General features: G+C 41.6%; 1 protein-coding gene across 1 annotated transcript in view; it reads right to left on the bottom strand.

The window, feature by feature from the left end:
* Positions 1 to 18,496, bottom strand: part of DOCK3 (dedicator of cytokinesis 3) — a 362,194-nt gene that overhangs the window by 81,249 nt on the left and 262,449 nt on the right. The window contains exons 14-15 of the mRNA XM_061197475.1: positions 1,721 to 1,845; positions 38 to 200 (exon numbers count right to left, since the gene is read on the bottom strand). Coding sequence (XP_061053458.1) covers positions 38 to 200; positions 1,721 to 1,845 — 288 coding nt within the window. The remainder of the gene's footprint in view (positions 1 to 37; positions 201 to 1,720; positions 1,846 to 18,496) is intronic.

The following is an 18,496-nucleotide window of genomic DNA, read 5'->3' as shown; positions in this document are numbered from 1 at the left end:
ATATCTTCAAAGGAATGTGGAGAGAAGTCTCACTCACTGGAACAGTGTCTGAACTCGAAGCGCAGGTGGGAGCCCCGGAACCGGTCAATGGGGATGGGCAATTTGATAATTTCTCCCCAGCGAGGACTATTACTGTGGTAGAGGACGAAGGAGTGGTAGGAACTCCTATTCGGCTCTCCTGAACCCAAGCTGATGCAATCCTGGAAGAGAGAAGCAAGGTAAGGTGCCATCTTCCTGGAGGGATCCCTTGGATTTCCGTGTCACTAGGACATTTCATTTTCTCCTTTGTGCAGGTCTCATTTTCCTATCAGGCCAAACCTATAAGATGACTTAAATTCAGTACTTTTGGAAACAACTGTCTAGATGGTATAAGGAATGAGCAGTCACAATGCTCCTTGTTTTCCTTGGGGCAGAGGTAACCACACACATTGCTTAATAAACTTGAGGGAAGCTGAGTGGTGCACCTGAATCACTAAGGTAGGCTCTTCATCCTCATTAAGAAAGGAAACAACGAATTCATAGGAGAAGTCAACCCTATATGGCACTTTCCAGATCAGAAAAATAATTAAATAATAATAAAATTAAATTTAAAAAATTAAATAATTAATTAAATAATAATAAAGTGGAGCTTGTTTTCTAATCTTTGGCCTAATGTTGCACTGGCATTTTAGGTTGCCCATGGCTGACTGTCCTTGGATATAAACAAGGTAGACCAGATTTAACTTGACCCCAGTTCCCAAATGTTGCTGTGAAAATCCAGTCCCAGGCCCCCCAGGAAGCTGCGGACAATACAATCAGGAGCAGCTCCTTGTCCACACAGGGTGGTGTGAACAGCTGACAGCTCTGCTGACCTCAGCATTATTCATACAAACAATGAACATGCCTTAGTCCTTGAGGTGGGTTTTTAAAATGACACACAAATCATTGTTTCTACCACCATTTCAACATTACCCTCCATTTCTTTCTAGGTTTGGGAGATGATTCTGACTAACTTTACCTTTTTCCTTCTGTAAAATACGGACGATCACTCCTGGTCTGCCTACCTCATAAGGCTGTTGTCAACACACAGAAGCAAGGTTTGTAAAAGAGTGATTTGCCTTCTACCAAGTGACATGCAAATAATGCCTTTTTATTTGCCAGGGACTAGACTGAGGGAAAAACTGACATAATGACAGTAGAAAAACAGCACTCCAGGTCTTCTCTTTTAATGAAGAGTGACAGAGGATCCTTGTACTGCACTGGCTGGAAATCATCTTTTAGGGCCTGAGTCTGCTGTTCCTTGCCACATAACTTGGTAACAGCAAGTGGGTACCTAAGTTCCACTCTTTACTAAAGGGAAAATATAACTTTCTGTATTAGCTCAAGGAACAAAAAGCGTGGGACCTAATAACAGTTACCAAAACTAGGCAGCTCGATGCTAGACAGGTGGCTGAAAAAGTAACATGTAGGACAGAACTAGAGGGAATAGGTCTAAATTAGAACAGAAAGGATTCAGGTCAGACACTAGGAATAATTTCTAAAAAGGCTGTATGACACTGCAAGTCATTATCAGAGCATACTGTAGAGTTTCCTTGAAGAAAGGCTAAGGCGGAGAAGAATGCATATGGGGTGATTTGAGTTCAGCTCTTCCTGAAGAGGATGGGTCTCTGGACAAAGTCCACAGAAGCACTAAAATTATTACAGGATTAGCCTCCATTCCAAACTGACTGGCAAACTTTACCTTCAAGATTTCTCCATCTGCGTAAAGCACATACATGGTCACTTCAATATTCTTCTGTACACTCTTTCCCCCTCTCTCGAAGTCCCCCTTCTCCAGGGTTAGGTACAGGTCATTGCGGATATCACCTGTGTGGAAAGAAATATCATGTCTTCATGACCGCAGAAGCCACTCTGCCCCATGCGCATGGAGGACAAGGCTAGCATCTGGATCCTCCAGGGTTCAGGTGGGTGCTCAGGGCATTCCAAGCTTGGTCAATAACAATGGACATTCTACCAATATCAGTGCAGCAGTACTCAGGTTGGTTAGTCATGTGCTCTCTAAGTCTGAATCTTAAAGGTGTTCACCACAGCTTGTCTAGGGTGGGAAAAGGCAGACTGCAGGTGTCTGCTCAGTCTCTCTCCCCTCCAGGAGAACAGCTGTAATCTAAGTCCCCCAGAGAGGAAAGATTTTAGAATCAACAAGAATAACACTTATTTTAATCATGTCTATGTCTTAACTACTAATCCCTACTCCTTTCCCTCAAAAAAAAAAAAAAAAACCAACAAAAAAAGTCGTTTCTCTTTTTTTTGCTTGGTTTTCTTTTTGCAACCCTCAATCCTTCTGAGTCTGACTAGAGGATAAACTACTTCTTCCTTCTGGAGGCTTACCTCCAAATCCCATTCCCTGCTGGAGTGTCAGGCAGAGGTCACTGGACTGTCAGTTTTTCTTCTTTTTGTAGCAAGTGCTCTGGGAGCAGATGACTCTTCAAAAGCACAGGTGCCAAAGGACTGGGGCGACAGTCTGTTGTGCTCTGGTTGCTTCTGCGTGCTCTGACTCTAGCCCATGCAGCCCATACCTGCTGCTTGAGACTGGGCAGCAGTAGCTCAAACTGCACGTCTGAAATGACCTAAGTCTCAAATGCCTTTTTTTAGGGGGGATGGAATTGTCTGTTCATGCATAAAAGGAGCTTATTTAGGCTGCTCTAAGCTTCTAAACCCATAAAATGACGAATTTTACTTAACACAAACTAACGAAGGGCTTTTGACTTTCAAAAAAAATAGTAAAGGCTGTGGGAAAAAAAATCTTCAAAGGAAGAAAATGACAAAGGAAACCAGGTAAGGCCAAAGTGAAGATGTGTTAGCAGCCTGAAGAAATCAACAAAAAGTTAATGGAACAATTAATTAACTTGCAAAGCAAGCCAATTCAGAAGCCAGAAATTTTTTCTCCTTCAGTTTTTAGAAAAACTGGCACACCTGGACGAGCTCCAGAGACGGGCGCGAGCCGCGGCTATCAGCGCGGATCCCACAGCAACAGGGACGCAGAGGGAAAAACGGAGAGATTCCCGCACAGAGGCTCGGCGCCGAGCAGCACTCACCAGCCCGAGAGGCTTGTCTGCTCACCCGCCGGGGCGGGCGGGGGCTGGGAGCTGAGGCGCGGGCTTAGGTCGGATCCCAGGGAGAGGACTGGGGTTGGCTGCGTGAACACAGCCTGAAGGGTCTAGCGCACCACAACTAGCCGGGAGGGTGCACGAGAAAAAGTCTGCAGCTGCCGAAGAGGCAGGAGACTTTTTCTTGCCTCTTTGTTTCGCGGCGTGCAAGGAGAGGGGATTCAGAGCGCCACTTAAACGAACTCCAGAGACGGGCGCGAGCCGCGGCTATCAGCGCGGACCCCAGAGACGGGCATGAGACGCTAAGGCTGCTGCTGCCGCCACCAAACAGCCTGTGGGCGAGCACAGGTCATTCTCCACACCGCCCCTCCCGGGAGCCTGTGCAGCCCGCCACGGCCAGGCTCCCGTGATCCGGGGACAACTTCCCCGGGAGAGCACACGGCGCGCCTCAGGCTGCTGCAACGTCACGCCGGCTTCTGCCGCCGCAGGCTCACCCCGCCTCCTCTGTACCGCTCCCTCCCCCCGGCCTGACTGAGCCGGAGTCCCCGAATCAGCTGCTCCTTTAACCCCGTTCTGTCTGGGCGGGGAACAGACGCCCTCAGGCGACCTACACGCAGAGGCGGGTCCAAATCCAAAGCTGAACCCCGGGAGCTGTACGAACAAAGAAGAGAAAGGGAAATCTCTCCCAGCAGCCTCAGAAGCAGCGGATTAAAGCTCCACAAACAACTTGATGTGCCTGCATCTGTTGAATACCTGAATAGACAACGAATCATCCCAAATTTAGGAGATGGACTTTGGGAGCAGGATATATTAACTTTTCCCCTTTTCCTTTTTTTTGTGAGTGTAGATGTGTATGCTTCTGGGTGAGATTTTGTCTGTATAGCTTTGCTCTCACCCTTAGTCCTAGGGTTAGGTCCGTCCGTTTTTTTTTTTTTTTTTTTTTTTTTTTGGCTTAAAAATTTTTTTTTCCCTAATAAATGTTTTCTTAATAATTTTTTCCTTATTTTCTATTTTTAAAAAAATTTTTAATAAGTTTTTTCATATTTTTTATTTTAAAAAATTAAAAAATTTTTTTTCTTAATAAATTTTTTCTAAATAATTTTTTTCTTATTTTTAGTATAAAAAATTAATAAATCTATTTTTAAAAATTAAAAAAAATTTTTTTTCTTAATAAATTTACTCTTAATAATTTTTTTTCTTATTTTTTATTATAATTGCTTTATTTTATTTTATTTTATCCTCTTTTTTTCTTTCTTTCCATTTTTTCTCCCTTTTATTCTGAGCCGTGTGGATGAAAGGCTCTTGGTGCTCCAGCCAGGCATCAGGGCTGTGCCTCTGAGGTGGGAGAGCCAACTTCAGGACACTGGTCCACAAGAGACCTCTCAGCTCCACGTAATACCAAACGGCGAAAATCTCTCACAGATCTCCATCTCAACATCAAGACCCAGCTTCACTCAACGACCAGCAAGCTACAGTGCTGGACACCCTATGCCAAACAACTAGCAAGAGAGGAACACAGCCCCATCCATTAACAGAGAGGCTGCCTAAAATCATAATAAGGCCACAGACACCCCAAAACACACCACCAGACGTGGACGAACCCACCAGAAAGACAACATCCAGCCTCATCCACCAGAACACAGGCACTAGTTCCCTCCACCAGGAAACCTACACAACCCACTGAACCAACCTTAGCCACTGGGGACAGATACCAAAAACAACGGGAACTACGAACCTGCAGCCTGTGAAAAGGAGACCCCAAACACAGTAAGATAAGCAAAATGAGAAGACAGAAAAACACACAGCAGATGAAGGAGCAGGGTCAAAACACACCAGACCTAACAAATGAAGAGGAAATAGGTAGTCTACCTGAAAAAGAATTCAGAATAATGATAGTAAGGATGATCCAAAGTCTTGGAAATAGAATAGACAAAATGCAAGAAACATTTAACAAGGACGTAGAAGAACTAAAGAGGAACCAAGAAACGATGACAAGCACAATAAATGAAATTAAAAATACTCTAGATGGGATCAATAGCAGAATAACTGAGGCAGAAGAACGGATAAGTGACCTGGAAGATAAAATGGTGGAAATAACTACTGCAGACCAGAATAAAGAAAAAAGAATGAAAAGAACTGAGGACAGTCTCAGAGACCTCTGGGACAACATTAAACGCACCAACATTCGAATTATAGGGGTCCCAGAAGAAGAAGAGAAAAAGAAAGGGACTGAGAAAATATTTGAAGAGATTATAGTTGAAAACTTCCCTAATATGGGAAAGGAAATAGTTAATCAAGTCCTGGAAGCACAGAGAGTCCCATACAGGATAAATCCAAGGAGAAACACACCAAGACACATATTAATCAAACTATCAAAAATTAAATATAAAGAAAACATATTAAAAGCAGCAAGGGAAAAACAACAGATAACACACAAGGGCATCCCCATAAGGTTAACAGCTGATCTTTCAGCAGAAACGCTGCAAGCCAGAAGGGAGTGGCAGGATATACTTAAAGTGATGAAGGAGAAAAACCTACAACCAAGATTACTCTACCCAGCAAGGATCTCATTCAGATTTGATGGAGAAATTAAAACCTTTACAGACAAGCAAAAGCTGAGAGAGTTCAGCACCACCAAACCAGCTTTACAACAAATGCTAAAGGAACTTCTCTAGGCAAGAAACACAAGAGAAGGAAAACACCTACAATAACAAACCCAAAACATTTAAGAAAATGGGAATAGGAACATACATATCGATAATTACCTTAAATGTAAATGGATTAAATGCTCCCACCAAAAGACACAGACTGGCTGAATGGATACAAAAACAAGACCCATATATATGCTGTCTACAAGAGACCCACTTCAGACCTAGAGACACATACAGACTGAAAGTGAGGGGATGGAAAAAGATATTCCATGCAAATGGAAATCAAAAGAAAGCTGGAGTAGCAATTCTCATATCAGACAAAATAGACTTTAAAATAAAGACAATTACAAGAGACAAAGACGGACACTATATAATGATCAAGGGATCGATCCAAGAGGAAGGTATAACAATTGTAAATATTTATGCACCCAACATAGGAGCACCTCAATACATAAGGCAAATACTAACAGCCATAAAAGGGGAAATCGACAGTAACACAATCATAGTAGGGGACTTTAACACCCCACTTTCACCAATGGACAGATCATCCAAAATGAAAATCAATAAGGAAACACAAGCTTTAAATGATACATTAAACAAGATGGACTTAATTGATATTTATAGGACATTCCACCCAAAAACAACAGAATACACATTTTTCTCAAGTGCTCATGGAACATTCTCCAGGATAGATCATATCTTGGGTCACAAATCAAGCCTTGGTAAATTTAAAAAAATTGAAATCGTATCAAGTATCTTTTCCGACCACAACGCTATGAGACTAGATATCAATTACAGGAAAAGATCTGTAAAAAATACAAACACATGGAGGCTACACAATACACTACTTAATAACGAAGTGATCACTGAAGAAATCAAAGGGGAAATCAAAAAATACCTAGAAACAAATGACAATGGAGACACGACGATCCAAAACCTATGGGATGCAGCAAAAGCAGTTCTAAGAGGGAAGTTTATAGCAATACAAGCCTACATCAAGAAACAGGAAACATCTCGAATAAACAACCTAACCTTGCACCTAAAGCAATTAGAGAAAGAAGAACAAAAAAACCCCAAAGCTAGCAGAAGGAAAGAAATCATAAAGATCAGATCAGAAATAAATGAAAAAGAAATGAAGGAAACAATAGCAAAAATCAATGAAACTAAAAGCTGGTTCTTTGAGAAGATAAACAAAATTGATAAACCATTAGCCAGACTCATCAAGAGAAAAAAGGAGAAGACTCAAATTAATAGAATTAGAAATGAAAAAGGAGAAGTAACCACTGACACTGCAGAAATACAAACGATCATAAGAGATTACTACAAGCAACTCTATGCTAATAAAATGGACAACCTGGAAGAAATGGACAGATTCTTAGAAATGCACAACCTGCCGAGACTGAACCAGGAAGAAATAGAAAATATGAACAGACCAATCACAAGCACTGAAATTGAAACTGTGATTAAAAATCTTCCAACACACAAAAGCCCAGGACCAGATGGCTTCACAGGCGAATTCTATCAAACATTTAGAGAAGAGCTAACACCTATCCTTCTCAAACTCTTCCAAAATATTGCAGAGGGAGGAACACTCCCCAACTCATTCTACGAGGCCACCATCACCCTGATACCAAAACCAGACAAAGATGTCACAAAGAAAGAAAACTACAGGCCAATATCACTGATGAACATAGATGCAAAAATCCTCAACAAAATACTAGCAAACAGAATCCAACAGCACATTAAAAGGATCATACACCATGATCAAGTGGGGTTTATTCCAGGAATGCAAGGATTCTTCAATATACGCAAATCAATCAACGTGATACATCATATTAACAAATTGAAGGAGAAAAACCATATGATCATCTCAATAGATGCAGAGAAAGCTTTCGACAAAATTCAACACCCATTTATGATAAAAGTCCTGCAGAAAGTAGGCATAGAGGGAACTTTCCTCAACATAATAAAGGCCGTATATGACAAACCCACAGCCAACATTGTCCTCAATGGTGAAAAACTGAAACCATTTCCACTAAGATCAGGAACAAGACAAGGTTGCCCACTCTCACCACTATTATTCAACATAGTTTTGGAAGTGTTAGCCACAGCAATCAGAGACGAAAAAGAAATAAAAGGAATCCAAATCGGAAAAGAAGAAGTAAAGCTGTCACTGTTTGCAGATGACATGATACTATACATAGAGAATCCAAAAGATGCTACCAGAAAACTACTAGAGCTAATCAATGAATTTGGTAAAGTAGCAGGATACAAAATTAATGCACAGAAATCTCTTGCATTCCTGTATACTAATGATGAAAAATCTGAAAGTGAAATTAAGAAAACACTCCCGTTTACCATTGCAACAAAAAGAATAAAATACCTAGGAATAAACCTACCTAAGGAGACAAAAGACCTGTATGCAGAAAATTATAGGACACTGATGAAAGAAATTAAAGATGATACAAATAGATGGAGAGATATACCATGTTCTTGGATTGGAAGAATCAACATTGTGAAAATGACTCTGCTACCCAAAGCAATCTACAGATTCAATGCAATCCCTATCAAACTACCACTGGCATTTTTCACAGAACTAGAACAAAAAATTTCACAATTTGTATGGAAACACAAAAGACCCCGAATAGCCAAAGCAATCTTGAGAACGAAAAATGGAGCTGGAGGAATCAGGCTCCCTGACTTCAGACTATATTACAAAGCTACAGTAATCAAGACAGTTTGGTACTGGCACAAAAACAGAAATATAGATCAATGGAACAGGATAGAAAGCCCAGAGATAAGCCCACGCACATATGGTCACCTTATCTTTGATAAAGGAGGCAAGCATATACAGTGGAGAAAAGACAGCCTCTTCAATAAATGGTGCTGGGAAAATTGGACAGGTACATGTAAAAGTATGAAATTAGAACACTCCCTAACACCATACACAAAAATAAACTCAAAATGGATTAAAGACCTAAGTGTAAGGCCAGACACTATCAAACTCTTAGAGGAAAACATAGGCAGAACACTGTATGACATAAGTCACAGCAAGATCCTTTTTGACCCAGGTCCTAGAGAAATGGAAATAAAAACACAAATAAACAAATGGGACCTAATGAAACTTAAAAGCTTTTGCACAGCAAAGGAAACCATAAACAAGACCAAAAGACAACCCTCAGAATGGGAGAAAATATTTGCAAATGAAGCAACTGACAAAGGATTAATCTCCAAGATTTACAAGCAGCTCATGCAGCTCAATAACAAAAAAACAAACAACCCAATCCAAAAATGGGCAGAAGACCTAAATAGACATTTCTCCAAAGAAGAGATACAGATTGCCAACAGACACATGAAAGAATGCTCAACATCATTAATCATTAGAGAAATGCAAATCAAAACTACAATGAGGTATCATCTCACACCGGTCAGAATGGCCATCATCAAAAAATCTAGAAACAATAAATGCTGGAGAGGGTGTGGAGAAAAGGGAACACTCTTGCACTGTTGGTGGGAATGTAAATTGATACAGCCACTATGGAGAACAGTATGGAGGTTCCTTAAAAAACTAAAAATAGAACTACCATATGACCCAGCAATCCCACTACTGGGCATATACCCTGAGAAAACCATAATTCAGAAAGAGTCATGTACCAAAATATTCATTGCAGCTCTGTTTACAATAGCCAGGACATGGAAGCAACCTAGGTGTCCATCATCGGATGAATGGATAAAGAAGATGTGGCACATATATACAATGGAATATTACTCAGCCATAAAAAGAAATGAAATGGAGGTGTTTGTAATGAGGTGGATGGAGTTAGAGTCTGTCATACAGAGTGAAGTAAGTCAGAAAGAGAAAAACAAATACAGTATGCTAACACATATATATGGAATCTAAGGGAAAAAAAAAAAAAAAAAAAAAGAGGTCATGAAGAACCTAGTGGCAAGATGGGAATAAAGACACAGACCTACTAGAGAATGGACTTGAGGATATGGGGAGGGGGAGGGGTGAGATGTGACAGGGTGAGAGAGTGTCATGGACATATATACACTACCAAATGTAAAATAGATAACTAGTGGGAAGCAGCCGCATAGCACAGGGAGATCAGCTCGGTGCTTTGTGACCACCTAGAGGGGTGGGATAGGGAGGGTGGGAGGGAGGGAGATGCAAGAGGGAAGAGATATGGCAACATATGTATATGTGTAACTGATTCACTTTGTTGTAAAGCAGAAGCTAGCACACCATTGTAAAGCAATTATACTTCAATAAAGATGTTTAAAAAAAAAAAAAAAAAAAAAAAAAAAAACTGGCACAACTAAATCTGTTCATTACTTGGAATCACAATGACATAAGTCTTTGTTTTTGGTTAGCAACTGAGCTTTCTGGTTTGGTCAGATACATGATGACTGACGGCTCCTTTTCTGCACTGCCCACCTCTCTAACTGTGGAAGTGTCCGAGTGTCTCTTACACATGAAACAGTGATAGACCAGGACTGGCATATATCTTGGGCTTTGGGGGTCTTCATGACCAGACCTTCTATTCTTCAGGTCGCCTTCCTACCATAGGAATGCAATCATGGTTATTTGGTCACATAATACTCTCAAAACACTTTGACCCAAGTGGGGAAGAGCAGTCCCTGAGAAACAATTATTCTCTGACAGCACAGAGAACTTTCTCTAATGCGTGAAAGCTATTTCCCCAAACAAATAGCCCTGAGGCTACCATGAAGGGAACAGGAAAATGTGTTCTTGAAAATCACACACAAATGCAACTGCTGGGTAGGTGGGACAGACTTCAGGGTGTCCATCCTTGCAGTCCATATAGACTTTCCTCCTGGGTTGAGCAGAACCTCTACTTTGAATTCTGATGAGTTTGACACTTTAATCTTCCTCTTTTGGACATCCCTGCTTGGGCCCTCCTAGCAAGTCATTAAAATAGCACTCAGGTGTGTAGGTAGGGTGGGGAAGACTAGCAGAAGGAGAAGGAAAACTCAAATTCATCAGTTTGCTACCGTCAGGAGAGAGGCTGAATAAAATCAGCCCTGAAAGTAAAATTCAAAATTAACTGGGAACTTTACTATGGGTTATTGCCATTATAATGGGATAAATCAGAGTTGGTTACACCTTAAATTTTTAACAACTGGAACAGACATCTCAGAGCTTTCTCCTGATAAAAGCCTTTTAGTTACACATTAGCTTTTCTATGAAATTTAAGTAATTGTTCAATTTCTAGGACAATTTGGCATAAAGTGAATAGTCTAGAGAATTTTAATATCTAAAGAATAGGTGCTTTGTTTAAAATCACCGTGGTATAAATCAGCACTCTCTGGCAGTTATTCTCAAGATAATTCACGTGACTTTTAAAAGCAGATGTTGGCTACCAGCAATAGAAGTCTGGCTTGTACAAACATATAAATTTCTGTGGCTCTATACAAAAGTTAACCATATTATAATAAGTATGTCCTTAAATGGAACATTTCAAACTTTTCCTAGCAATATATGATATAAAATACTAATACTAAATTGGGTATTGTCTTGGAGATTGATAATGACAGAATTTGGTCTGTTTTGGTTTTATAGAGTGAGCTCATAGCTTCTGGGCAGCTCCTCCAGGGTATTTTAAACCAAAATGCCAATTTCAAATGGAAGGACTGAGCTAGATATTCCTACAGTTTTCATTCTTTTAAAATTTTCTATTTAAACAGAATGCTTTGGTGATCGTTTAGCTGAGAAAATTTATAAATACAAGCAACTGTACCTTCTGGGTTACACACTGAAGCAGCTAGATTTCATCAGATCTTTGCTCTTTATTTAGAGAACAGACCTGCCTAGACCAAGGTTGTTCTCAGTCAGAATAGGTATCAGGCTGCCTTACGGGTTGCAATTTTGCAAATTATGGCCTCAGTTTTGAAAGCAGCACTTTTTAATAGTTAATGGTGCTGGGGCCTTCTTGTCAAAAGCTCTCTGGAGGATCATTTAAATTGAGCTCTCCACTAATTCTCAAGGAACTAGAAGCAACAAATGTGAAAAGCTCCAGAATGTAATGACCCAGGCCTGCCTTACACAGAGCTTCCCAGGGTCCCTGCTCTTCAGCTATCCTTATTGTATGTTACATGTTCACAAAGCCTACAAGTGGAATCATGCCTCTGGGTTAAGGTACTGTCTCCAGGAGGCTCATGTAAACTTTAGCACCAATGGCCAAGAAATATTACCAAGAGAGGGATGAGGACAGGCACCTTATCATAAGAATGGGAAAGAGAAGTCCTGAACAGTGGTTTCTGTGGTTAGTCTGAAGACCACTGCCTAGCTGACTGTGTTTGAATCACGTAGGGAGCTTGTTAAAATTAGATTTCTAACATTCACCCTTTGAGATTCTAGTGGGTCTTGGGTGGGCTTGTGTACTTGTATTTTAAAAAAAATCATCAGGTAATTCTGATGCTCTCCAGGGTTTAACATCAGGGGACTATAAAGTGGGGGTCTGCTGGGAAGATACTAGTGAAGTCTGGCTGAGGGTGGGGGACTGGGCACCTCTTAGGCAGCATGGAGGAATGCTGGGACGGGTATGGAAGGGGGAGGCTTTTCCACGGGGACTGGGAGTGCGTATTGTTGAGGGCAGCCCTGACTCCATTTGCTAGGTGTCCTCTGCTTCCTAAGGTTGGCAGAGCCTCTAACAGCATCAGCAATGCCTTACATCTCTGAATGCTTAGTGCTCAGTTGACATGCAACAGAGTTTCTTGAATGGGAAGATGAATGAATGAGGTTGTTCTTGTAAGAGGGCTTCAGAATAAATAATCTTTGTCCCTTTCACAGTTTCACACAGCAGCCAGTGACAGCTGTTGGTATAGCTGCATGTCAGAGAACTAGGGACTTAAGAGTAGGCAGAGGTTGGCAAACTTTTTCTCTAAGAGGTCAGATAGTAAGTATCTTAGGCTTTGTAGGTCACATAGGTCTCTGTCACATGTTCTTTGTTTTCATAACCCTTTCAAAATGTAAAAAACCATTCTTAGCTGGTAGGTAGTACAAAAACAGGCTGCTGGATTTGGCCTATGGGCTATAGTTTGCTGATACCTGAATTGGAGAGTGTCAAGTGTCAAAAGCAGCATCACTACGCTGCAACCACACATCAAAAATCCAGATTCCTAGAAGTCTACAATAAACAACTGCTGGGAAGGAGCAAGGTAATGAACTTGAGGCCACCTTATTACGTCAGGGATTGGCGTGAAACATTCTGGGGTCCTTAGAGAGTGATAGGTCTTAGAAGGAAACAGTGCTTTTCAGCTACCAGTAATCTCAGAGGGCTGGGGAGCACTGTGACAGAGCTGCATCCAGCAGAGAGAAAAGTGCATGCTTCAGTGGCCAGGTCTCATCATCCAAAGACCTGAATCCTAGCATGACTTTTGAGAAACAGCTCAAAATGTGTTTGCAGGTCTCTTCTGAAAGCAATCTCCATAGAGGTTTCAGAATCTTCAAGGTCCAGCTCAGGCACCAGAGCATCTGTTAGCAAGATAATCTCTTGCCAGACACTCCAGCCTTACTTGAAGTTTTGGGGCCACATAGTTCCAGCCTGTGTAGAATTCTATGCCAGGAGAAATGGTCCAGGACAGCCTACACAGGTTTGGGCACTAAGTCTTTTATTAAATAAATAAATAAATAAATAAATAAATAAATAAATAAATAAATAAATAAATAAATAAATAAATATGGCTACGTTGGGTCTTCGTTGCTGGGCGCAGGCTTTCTCTAGTTGTGGTGAGTGGGGACTACTCTTCGTTGCGGTGTGCAGGCTTCTCATTGCGGTGGCTTCTCTTGTTGTGGAGCACGGGCTTCAGTAGTTGCAGCTCGCGGGCTTCAGTAGTTGTGGTTCGCAGGCTCTAGAGTGCAGGCTCAGTAGCTGTGGAGCACGGGCTCAGCTGCTCCGTGGCATGTGGGATCTTCCTGGACCAGGGCTCGAACCCGTGTCCCCTGCACTGGCAGGCGGATTCTAAACCACTGCGCCACCAGGAAAGTCCCTGGGCACTAAGACTTGCTTGGATTCTTTATTATATTCATGTTCCTTCTGTATAAATTACTCACACCACATGTGTGGAGGCTCTAGGTTCAAGGATAACAGTATTAAATACTACATTATTTAGACCTTGTCTAATTCTAGATAGGATTAGGAAGAGCTTCTGTGGATAGTGCTTTCTTTCCCTTAAGACCATGTAAAACTAGAACTAACTTTCTCCCAGCAGACACAGCAGCCTGCTTGGGATGGTGCCAATTCTGTCTCTTGGCAGAATAGGAGTCTCCTGACAGCATTCATGGAGATGTGGAGATGTTAACTACCATTTAATATGGACACTTTCAGACCACATGACCAATGCTTTATGTTGTAGTAATTCTTATTCTGAGGAAGAGACTAAAAAAAGACTCTCGGGAGGATTTCTTTAGTATCCAGGAAAGACAGGTTCCTTATTTTTCTAACCATGTCTTCAGTGTCAACACTTCTGGTTTCTTTTGCTACAAAGTCAGTGATGTTCTCTGCTCTAACAGGATGACAGGAATGGGCATAGTGTGACATCACTGTGTACGATTATTCCAGATCAGGGATGTGATGATCTTCCAACCTGTTGTGGGACCAGATGTGATTATTCCTAAACCCTCCCTTAGAGATACTGCCAAAGCTTCATTTGACACTCAGACTGACCACAGTCCTATGAATCTACTTGTGGTAAATACTTTCATCACTCTGCTGAGAAGAGCTTTTCTTTCAAAAGTCGTGTCTCTTTCAAAAGTCATGAGATGTGTCCAGCAGAGCTGAAAAGAGCAGCTTTCTGCCTTTCTGATTCTTTGTAGCTTGGGATAACCTACTCATTTTCTTTTCAATGGGAGTAGCTGATCCATCTCATAAAAATCCTTTCCTGTATCTATTCACCTACGGCTTTTTAAGGTTTTTTAAACACTCCAACATGTCCTTAGTTTTCTCTGATCTTAATGAACACCCTAAGTAATACACAGTCTCTAGGCTGGGCTGGTAGCTTCTCTAATGTCTTGTCAGTTATCCCAAAAGGTGAGGCTGATGAAGGATTAATAATGTAAATGACAACCCACCCCAGTATTGCAACATAACATTCCCATGAAACAAATGAAGATGGAAACAAAGCAGGCAAAAGCAGACAGGACACACAAAAGCAGGAACTTACACCCAACTATCTTCATCTCTGCACCAGAAAGAAAGGGGCAAGAATGAGGGAACAGCACAGAGAGAAACAAGAACAATTAAGACAAACAGGAAAAGAGAAAAAAAAACATCACTTGCAGGTTGGTGATGAAGCATGCACTTTTTATCAGGGGTCAAAGCAAAGGACAGAGTGTATTTTTGAGCACAAGGGCAAGAGTCAGGGGGCCCCCTAGAGGGCTGCCATGCCAGCATAGCTGTCTTCTCAATTAGGGCAAGGTCAGGGCAACCCAGAGAGGAGCTTGTGCCAGGTCTGACTCAGGGAAGGGCAAAGCATCCCTAAAGCAGAGTACTCTCTAGGGCATAGTTCTCAAAGGGGGTCCGAAACCAGCAGCATCACCGTCACTTGAGAGCCTGTGAGGGATACAAATTCTCAGGTCCCACCCCAATCCTACCGTCTCAGAAACTCTTGGGTTAGGCTTAGCAATCTTTCCAAGCACTGCAGGTGATTCTGATACATACTAAAGTTAGAGAACTACTGCTTTAGGAAAAACTTGGCCATCAGCTAGAACATACTAAATCAAAGGGCAGATTTCTTCTGACAAGAGAGAAGCTCATTTAACTAACATGAAACTTGGCCCATAACGCCCACAGTAAATGATAACCTTAAAAATTCAAGGTTTAGAAAACAAGTTAAAATATTTATTTGCCACAGAGGCATGACAGAGCTCTGTATTCCTACTGACTCCAGGGAACAGACTCTCCAGGAAAGCTAACAGTTAGAGAACTGCACAGAAGCTGGTGGCACATCTCTGCTGGCTTAGATGTGGTCTGGAGAAGGGTACAGACCATTCTTGAGCAAGTGGTTTTAAATCATTCCTTTCAGTTTACAGTCTTTTGGCAGACAGTTTTCTTTAAAGTTTTATTTTGGCTAATGCTGACAAGTGAGTCACAGAAAACAATGTTAACTTCAACATTCACCTCATTCACCTGAAACACCTGCCCTGCTCCAATATTTCCTCTCCAGTTTCTTGAAAAAAATCTAAGAAAGGAGTAAAAGTGTGCTATAGAGTTATTAGCTTTCGTACGCAACTAAAATGAGTTTGGAGGGAAGGAGGAAATACCCATAGAAATATGGTGATAAACCAACAAAAGTCTGTTAAGTGCTCAGTTTCAAAGTAAGGTTTATATTCCCGTATATGTTTATTCTTCTATAATCTTGGATGACATTTCCTGGGTTGATGTGCCTTCTCTGTGACCTCCCAGAACACCAGCAATGGCAGTCTTGCCTCCTGCTCAGCACCGTGGGTCATGAGCACAGCTGGATGGCTGTGTAGTCAGGGCCTCAGCTGTGGCAAAGAGTAGGATTAATAATGTAAATGACACCCCACCCCAGTATTGTTCACCCCAGTGTGAACATCTCCTGTTCACACCAGTCACATGGTATATGTGTACACACTCATGGAAAGCAATAGGAGACCATCAGAAAGACCTTTTTCGAAATGGTATGTTAGATACTGGTGTGGTTAGAACTTGTCTAAATGCTGAAACTCAGAGCTGGAAGCTCTGTCAATATGCTTTGACAAGGACCTATCTGGGCCATCTGACAAAAAGGACCTCTCCAAATGAATGTCTGGTGGTTTCTGCCAAATGCTGGTAGTTTCAAAATAAGAATCACAGTATATGAATAATTCTAATTTTCCCATTTACTCTAATTTCTCAGACTTAAGTGTTGAAATGCTCACAGTTACTAACATAATTTATTTCCTTGTTCATTTCCCATATGACCATGCATCAAGAAGTCGCAACTTCTTGTAACTCGGTCACACCAGGACCATGAGGGCTGAGGGATTGCTGCAGCCCAGGTACAATATTTCCACAGGTGATGAGTGGACCAGCTGCAGGTGGAGGGGTGAACTCACTTAGGGACTTCTTGCCACAGACATGGTTTCCCAAGACAGGTTGACCACAATTTAAGACACTGCTGCACACTTTTCCTGCTGCTCCAGCAGGACCTTCAGGGCTAGCCCTATCCCCTTGCCCAAGGATGGCAAACCTACTCTGATGATATCTTGGGGTGCATTAAGGGGGCTGTCAGTTGTTAGTGCACAGTCCTGAGAGTGGCTATCTATGCAAAAAATTCTTTCCTCAGGGGGAGGAAAGGTAAAGGAGAGGACAGATGCATAAAGGACTGCTTCCTGCCTGTGAATCAATCCTTACTTTCAGCTCCAGCACTCAGTACTTCAAGGGCAGACAACGCAGTGAAGAGCACACTCACAGCCCCAGTTTGGACATCCCAGGATTGCCGGCGTCTCTGCCCTATAGGGCAAATCATATGATGATCTCTTAGCTGCCCAAAGGAGGGAAACTCCCCTTAAACTCAGCTTGCCTCGCCAATGATACTGATACTGCTTATTTCCATGGTCATGTCTAACATTCTCAGAAATCCTTTATAAACCTGTGTGCCAATGATACAAAGAGATGCAGAGTGCTCCACAGAAAAACCTCTTTCCATAGATGAGGTTTGGATACTGCAACTCCTGAAATTAAAGTTTGCTTAAAAATTTTTGACTGAAGCTTGCTCCTTTCTAGTCTCTGCTCACTTTGTTTTGATTCTGTGACTGTGTGAAGGCTAAGAGGAAGGAAATGTCCAAATCTTAGACAAACAAGTTCTTAAAAGAGAGAAAGAACTTTAAGTACATCTTTTAGAATATATGACTCTACATCATGAGCCCGGATACCTAATTAAAATAAGATCACCAGAACAATTTTGGTAACCACTAATTATTTCTTCAGTGACATGTTGCCAAGAAGCCAGGGACTATGCCTGGGCTCTTCTTTTCCTGATTACCAGGGCTATAGAGGGCTGAGGAACACGTCGGGAAAGGATGGGAGAAACATCCTGTGGAGGACATCACCTCTACAATAGTCAGATGGGGGCCTTTCATAAGCATGAAGTCTCCTAAGTATTTAAAGATAAACACAGAATTGATTAGGAATTGATTAAATGGCCTAGGACTCCCATACAAAAGACCCTCCTGTGTGCATGAGCAGGAGACGAAGGCTGTCACAGCAGCTTGCTCTGCATTCACAGTGTCTATGGAGAGAGAACAAAGGCAACAGAAAACAAGTCTGGGCATAATGTGGGAAGTTGGAGGGCAGCTGGAATCCATCACACAGGCCTTCTCTATACTCAGGCCATACTCTCCTCTGGGTATGTGCTGGCAAATATTTCCAACAAAAGGATTTTACAGCACCAGGAAGAACTCCAAATAGGTGATATTTAGAGTGGTCACAATCAGTTTAGTCTAGCCTGGCTTGGCTCTTTTAAACAAAGGCAAATAAACTTTCAGCAGAACATTAAAACTCAGGGAGGGTGGGAGGGAGACGCAAGAGGGAGGAGATATGGGGATATATGTATATGTATAGCTGATTCACTTTGTTATAAAGCAGAAACCAACACACCATTATAAAGCAATTCTACTCCAATAAAGATGTTAAAAAAATAAAATAAAATAAAATCACATCACTAAAAAAAAAAAAAACCTCATTGGAAAAGGTAGGGCTACTCCTCCCATAATTCATCCAGACAAACAGC

This window comes from Eubalaena glacialis, chromosome 7, assembly GCF_028564815.1.
Source record: "Eubalaena glacialis isolate mEubGla1 chromosome 7, mEubGla1.1.hap2.+ XY, whole genome shotgun sequence".
NCBI classification, from domain to species: domain Eukaryota; kingdom Metazoa; phylum Chordata; class Mammalia; order Artiodactyla; family Balaenidae; genus Eubalaena; species Eubalaena glacialis.
This window is presented reverse-complemented; position numbering and strand designations above follow the sequence as displayed.